General features: G+C 43.8%; 1 protein-coding gene across 1 annotated transcript in view; it reads left to right on the forward strand.

The window, feature by feature from the left end:
- LOC145406043 (G-protein coupled receptor moody-like) overlaps positions 1 to 7,500 on the forward strand; it is a 72,802-nt gene that overhangs the window by 46,422 nt on the left and 18,880 nt on the right. Inside the window, exon 3 of the mRNA XM_080277230.1 lies at positions 380 to 671. Within this exon, the coding sequence (XP_080133356.1) occupies positions 380 to 671 (292 nt within the window). The remainder of the gene's footprint in view (positions 1 to 379; positions 672 to 7,500) is intronic.

A 7,500-nucleotide genomic window follows, 5' to 3' on the forward strand; every position in this document is an offset into this window, starting at 1 on the left:
CAATGAACATCACCAGAGAATTACAGGCCAAAGAAATACTGAAATGGAGAGAGAATACGGAGGAAGGCAGGTCTAGAATTGAACGTTATTTTTGAATTTTGAAAACATAACGAACACAACCGAAAATTTGAGTGAACAGGGTGTATTGAACGAGTTTGAAATTTGAGAGCGAGAGAGTAATGGGAACTGAACAATACTCAAAGGTGACCTAACACGTTGGACACAAAATGACCTACCCTGACACAGCTTTGAACACCAGCGAGGTCATTCAAGGTCAATGGTTGTTACGGACGCTGGGTGGAGGAGGAGGGAGGCGGGAGGAAGTGGAGGAGGAGGTGCAAGGGCAAAATACCTCCATCATCAGCCAAGGCTTCTTCAGCCAAAACTCCGGGGCAGCCCTGGACCTCCCACTCGAGCCTGTAGGTGGAGGAGGAGAGTCAAGGACCAACCTCGTCCTTGGAGACCCGGAGGCCTTCTACCTCTCCTCCTTGGCCCACAACCTCAGCCTCCAGACCTCGTCCTTCAATGAGACCCCAGGTGAGGCCCTCCAGCTCTTCGCCAACTACCCGCCTCACCTGCTGGACTTCGCCGCCTTCTGCTGCATCGTCTTCATCGTCCTCGGCGTCCCGGCCAACCTCGTCACCATCGTCGCCCTCGTCAGGTGTAAAAAGGTAGGAGGGCAGGTATTATCTCTATCTCACTCGACAGGTGTAAAAAGAGAGCCAATTTTATCTTTACCTCATGTATATCTTTTTTTCCGATTTTGAGTTGAGGTACTTCTTCAGCCTTTGATGTCTCTGTCTCTTTCTGTGTCTCTATCTCTGTCTCTGCCTCTGTCTGTCTGTCTGTCTGTCCGTCCGTCTGTCTGTCTGTCTGTCTGTCTGTCTTTCTGTCTCTCTAGTGATACCTTCTCTTTTTCTTGTTTTCTTTCTCTATTTTTTCTTCCTCCTGTCCTTGCTTTCCTTCCTTCCTTCCTTCCCTCCTTCTTTCCTTCCTTCCTTCCTTCCTTCCTTCCCTCCTTCCTTCCTTCCTTCCCTCCTTCTTTCCTTCCTTCCTTCCTTCCACCCTTCCTTCCTTCCTTCCTCCCTTCCTTCCATCCTTCCTTCCTTCCTTCCATCCTTCCTTCCTTCCTTCCTTCCATCCTTCCTTCCTTCCTTCCTTCCTTCCTTCCTTCCACCCTTCCTTCCTTCCTTCCATCCTTCCTTCCTTCCTTCCTTCCATCCTTCCTTCCTTCCTTCCTTCCACCCTTCCTTCCTTCCTTCCTCCCTTCCTTCCTTCCTTCCTTCCTTCCATCCTTCCTTCCTTCCTCCCATCCTTCCTTCCTTCCTTCCATCCTTCCTTCCATCCTTCCATCCTTCCTTCCATCCTTCCTTCCATCCTTCCTTCCTTCCTTCCTTCCTTCCTTCCATCCTTCCTTCCTTCCTTCCTTCCTTCCATCCTTCCTTCCTTCCATCCTTCCTTCCTTCCTTCCTTCCTTCCTTCCTTCCATCCTTCCTTCCTTCCTTCCTTCCTTCCATCCTTCCTTCCTTCCTCCCATCCTTCCTTCCTTCCTTCCTTCCTTCCTCCTGTCTATCTCCTGATTTTCTCTCCCCCTAAAAGCTTTCTCTCTCCTTAACTTCCCCTCGTTTCTCTCTCTCTCTCTCTCTCTCTCTCTCTCTCTCTCTCTCTCTCTCTCTCTCTCTTTCTCTCTTTCTCTCTCTCTCTGTATTTGTCCTTTCTTCCCTTTACTTTTTCCCTCTCCTCCTCCTCCTCCTCCTCCCCCTCCTCCTCCTCCTCCTCCTCCTCCTCCTCTTCCTCCTCCTCTATATAAATGATATTGATGAGGGTCTAAATTGTAAAATATCCAAATTTGCAGATGATGCTAAAATAACTGGTAAAGTCACTTCAAAATTACAGTGGCAGCAGTTACAAAATGACCTTAATACTTTAGCAAGCTGGGCAGAAAAATGGCAAATGAAATTCAACACAGAAAAATGTAAAGTACTTCATATTGGAAGTAACAATGTCCATGCAAATTACAAAATGAACAATATTCAGTTATCAAGTACAGACAGTGAAAAGGATCTTGGTGTGATAATATCAAATGACCTAAAACCAAGCAAGCAGTGTACCGATGCGGTTAAAATTGCAAACAAGCTAGTGGGTTTTATTGGAAGAACTTTCGAGTTTAAATCGGAAAAAGTCATACTTGCCTTGTACAACTCGCTAGTGCGCCCCCATCTTGAGTATTGTGTGCAATTCTGGTCTCTATACTACAGAAAGGACATTGAAAAATTAGAGAAAATTCAGCGAAGAATCACAAAAATGATACCACGACTTAGAAACAAACCGTATGAGGAACGCCTTGAAGAACTTAAATTATTTTGCCTAACGAAGCGCAGGTTAAGAGGGGACCTTATTGAAGTTTTCAAAATCATGAAGGGATATGACAACTTAGACATGAATAAATATTTTCATATAGACCGGTCGAGTCAAACCAGAAGTAATGGCTGCAAAATTATGGGAAAACGATTCCAATCCCACGAAGCAAAATACTTCTTCTTTAACAGAGTTGTAAATATCTGGAACAGATTACCCTCAGATACCGTGAACAGTATCTCAATTGAGACATTCAAAAACAAAATAGACAAATATTTGCACGAGAATCCTCAGCTGACTCTTTTTCTGTCCGAATAACTTGCTTTTATAGCTACGGTACATGTAAGTTCATGCCCCTTTTGTCTACAAGACACCCCGTAAACAACGTACCCGTACATAGTGTTGCGTCACGTTATTATACATTTTCAATTTATTCAGTGCAAACAAAGCAATATAAGCACAGATTAGGATTTGCACAGATAACGCTGAGTTAACGGTCACTACTCTTACTTTCGACCTGTGATGGGCTGTGGATCACTGAGGGTCCCTGTTAGTCAAGCGACCACCATCGGGATTTTTTTTTTAATGTACCAGGGGTCACTGCTTCAGGATGAAACTTGTGTACTTTTCCCACATGGGAGAGTTCCCTGTCCCAGTGGAGTGAACGGAGCTAGGGCCTGACTGACTGCTGCCTACCTTAAAAGCGCCAGGCAAGGCTGCCGCACCACCCCTAAACATCCACACTGTGCAGTCCCCTCGTGTCTACAGGACACCCCATAAACTTAACATAGCGTCACTTCACGTCATTATACGTTTTTCGATTTACCCAAAGCAAATGAGGTAATATACAGTAAGCACAGATTAGGATCTGCACAGATAACCCTGAGTTAACGGTCACTACTCTTACTTTCGACCTGTGATGGGCTGTGGATCACTGAGGGTCCCTGTTAGTCAAGTGACCACCATCTGTAAAACCTGAAACTTTATCCCACCAGTTGACACCAGTGTAATGGTAAGAATGTTATCCCACCGGTATTCACCAGTGTGATGCTAAGAATTTTTATGCCACTGGCTGACACCAGTGTAATGATGATAGGGGTATGTATTTTCTTACCTGTTGTGGGTATTGATCAACTCACCCATGGATATACAAGTGGTACTCGACTTAGTATAGTGGATGGTAAATATTTATGAAAAGAATGAATTGTGGTAGCGTTTGTAGTTTTTGGCCGAGATTTAGATTTAGTCGGTACCTCAGGTGGTTGTCGTTCCCTCAGGGAAGGAATCTTGAGTTGGAAGGGGAGTGAATTTGGCTTGAGGACATAATTTCCTTGATTAGATATACTAATAAAGAAAAGAAAATGATATACACTTTACTCTACTTTAATAATTCTGTTAATTTCCACAAAACATTTTTTGTTACATGACCCTTTTTAGTATGAGAGAAGATTGTAAAGGTTACTAAGGCTTTTGGGTGATCATTCCTCTAACATTATTACCAGACGAACAATTTGGTATACGCGAGGTATGGAGTCGTTGTACTTTACTTTCCTTTTGGCCGTTACTCTTGGGCTCAACAATGGCCTCAAGACAGGGACACTTTTTTTACAGGCATGAATTGTCTGTTCGGGCTGGCATAGCCTCGAACCGATAAGAATGATTATTTGTGTTCATCTTCACCCATATAATATATTCTCCTAGTGTACTTTTTACGATTCCCACACCAAGTCAATATTATTTTCAGTTCATCATTAACAATGTTATATAATCACTAGAAATACATAATCTCTCGGGCCTGTCTAGCCTCGAGGAATAATTCAAAAAAAGAGATACAATCACCAGGAACACCCCAATCACTCGGACTTGTTTAGCCTCGAGGTACAACTCAAATATCACATTATTGCTCACAATCAGTAAGTTCCCTTCCACGCTCCTGATTATATTTTTTTTCTAATAAGTTAATTTTAAAGAAAGAGAACAGTTAATGAATTTGAATTTTTCCTTTCCGTTACAGAACATATCACTTTTACATTTCTATTCCTTATCTACAAAAAAAAGTTCACTTGATAGGATCATTAATAACATATCAACTACCTTCGATTCGTTAAAATAACTCGTGAGTGGTGTAAGTGTAAGTGTAAAAGTCTATGGGCAATACTTGGGAATAATGGCGTGCTCACACGGACGTCGCTGGTGTCTGGGGAACTAAACGAACGTCTGTTACACACGATATCTGGGCAGCAAGTCACTCTACGTTAAACTCTCAACAATATTACTTCTCATAGTTCATAATAAGTAAGGATTAAACAAAGAAAAAGAGGGGGAGGAAGAAGAAATGTGGACGACTCACCTAAACGAACGTCTGTTACACACGATATCTGGGCAGCAAGTGGGGCCTGTCGGGCACCACAGGACGCCACCGCTAGCTCAAATGAGATTATGTTTTTGAAATATGGTGGGTTTCAATTCTCTTTACAATTTATTCAGCAGTGTACCCATGACGACAAGACTTTGATTGAATTGGGGAAAATTTGGGATTTATTCCTTACTTAATTTAGATACTGATTCTATCACTATCTCAATTTGAATCTGAGAGCAGCTCATGCCATCTAGTGACGGTCAAGATAAACGGGACTTTAAATCCTCACAAATGACATTATTTAGGCCTTTTGGACTGCTAATCTTACATACTTGTGTTCTAGCAGCTTCATTAGCAAACATTTCACAACTAGGTTACGGAAAGAATTGTATATTCATCATTACTCTGTTTAAGGTTTAAACTCGGCGTCCAACAACGACAAGAAAAGTTGGCGCATCTGTCTGTTATTCGTTACTCTACGAGACGGGGAATTCCCATAGCTCAACATCTACAATTACATCACCCACTGCATAGATACAGAGGTACATACATATAAAAAATAGAGTTAGCCCTACAGTAATTATTAATATATGAATTACTACTTAGGGTAGGAACTTATAGACTAATATTCAGGTTACACCCTATCTAACTTAAAATTACAGTACTACTAAACACATACATGAATATCAAATGTGTGGCACTACACATCGGGATTTTTTTAATGTACCAGGGGCCACTGCTTCAGGATGAAACTTGTGTACTTGTCCCACATGGGAGAGTTCCTTGTCTCAGTGGAGCGAACGGAGCTATTGCCTGATTGACTGCTGCCTACCTTAAAAGCGCCAGGCAAGGCTGCCGCACCACCCCTAGACATCCACACTGTGCAGTGTGTAGCTTCCACGTTATGTCCACAGACGTCCCATTAATTCAATGTACCGGTTTATAATGTCATGCCGTAACTATTATTTTATTTGTTTACTTTCTCTTTCAGGTTACTCAGTCGGGTAGCTTATAGACAAAGTATTATAGAATGTGACTTTTCCTTTCCAGTGTTTCCTATAAAATTTCCATGTCAGTTTTTCCATGCTGCATGGTGGTTTTTCTCACTTTTTCCTGGAGGGTTTGGTGGTGGGGGAAGCCTTCTTGCTTTACTATCCTTATCCTTCAGCATGTAGAGTTAGATCTTGTAGTCATAGTTTTCTCTGTAACAAGCAGCCTCGAAAGGACCATAAGGTCTGTTGCTGTTTGCTTTCCTGTGTAATCCTGTGTAATCCTCTTCCTCCATCTCTTTTCCGTCCTCCATTCTTCTTCCTCCCACTCTCTTCCTCTTCCTCTCTTCTTTCTCTTCTTCTTCCTCCTCCTCCTCTTCTTCTTCTTCTTCTTCTTCTTCGTCTTCTTCTTTCTCTTCCTCTTCTTCCCTCTCCTCTTCTTCTTCTTCCTTTTCTTCTTCTTCCTTCTCCTCCTCCTCCTCCTCCTCCTCCATGGACAGCTTGCACACCATTTATTGGTCTCAAGTTGCATGCCGCGTCTCTCTCTCTCTCTCTCTCTCTCTCTCTCTCTCTCTCTCTCTCTCTCTCTCTCTCTCTATCTATCTATCTATCTATCTATCTCTATCTCTCTCTCTATTGCCAGACGCCTCAATCCAGTTCGGGGTGGCCACAAAGAAATCGCCTCCACGTCGCCCTGTCCCCTGCCATTTCACTACCTCGGTCCCAACTTACACCCCCCTCTCTCATATACCTCTCCACCCCATCCCTCCATCTCATCCTCGGCCTCCCCCTCCCTCTTCCCCCCTCTACCTCACTCACATACACTCTCTTCGTCAGTCTTTCACCCTCCATCCTCTCCACATGCCAAACCACCTCAGTGTATTCCCTCTCTCTTCATATCCACTCTTTCCTCTTCATATTCTGTCTTTCTTTTCCTCCGCCTCCTCCTCCTCCTCCTCCTCCTCCTCTTCCTCTTCCTCTTCCTCTTCCTCGTCTTCAAATATGGCAGGAGAGGAAAATATTTTGTGAAGATTATAATAAATCTATCAGCGTCGGAGAGAGAGAGAGAGAGAGAGAGAGAGAGAGAGAGAGAGAGAGAGAGAGAGAGAGAGAGAGAGAGTGTGAAGTGAAGCGAAAGAAAGAGGAAGAATGCGGGAAAAAGAGAAATATGTTGAGAGATAGAGAGAGAGGTGTTTTAAGAGAGTTGGAGAGGAAGGAAGGAGGGAAGGAAAGAAGGGAGGAAGGAATAGAGGAACCAAGGGAGGAAGGAAGGAAGGAAGGAAGAAAGGCAGAAAGGCAGGCAGGAAGGAAGGAAAGAAGGAGGGAAGGAAAGAAACAAGGAAGGAAGGAAGGAAGAAAGGAAGGAAAGATGGAAGGAAGGAAGAGAGGAAGGAAGGAAGGAAGAAAGTGAGGACAGAAGGGAGAAAGAGAGGAAGGAAGGAAAGAAGGAAGGAAGGAAGGAAAGAAGGAAGGAAGGAAAAAGAGGAATGAAAGGAGGAAGACAGGAGGGAAGGAAATAAGCACACACACACACACACACACACACACACACACACACACACACACACACACACACACACACACACACACACACACACACACACACACACGCACACACACGCGCGCGCGCGCGCGCACACACACACACACGCAATCATTCTGAGGGAGGAGAAGGAGGAGGAGGCACGGGAAGAAAAAGAAAGAAGGAGAGAGAGAGAGAGAGAGAGAGAGAGAGAGAGAGAGCTACCTGTGTGTAAGGTGTAGGGGAGGTGAGGTGTGGATGGGCTCTTGCAA

Source organism: Coenobita brevimanus, chromosome 69 (assembly GCF_032717465.1).
Source record: "Coenobita brevimanus isolate Jiangsu-jjx chromosome 69, ASM3271746v2, whole genome shotgun sequence".
NCBI classification, from domain to species: Eukaryota; Metazoa; Arthropoda; class Malacostraca; order Decapoda; family Coenobitidae; genus Coenobita; species Coenobita brevimanus.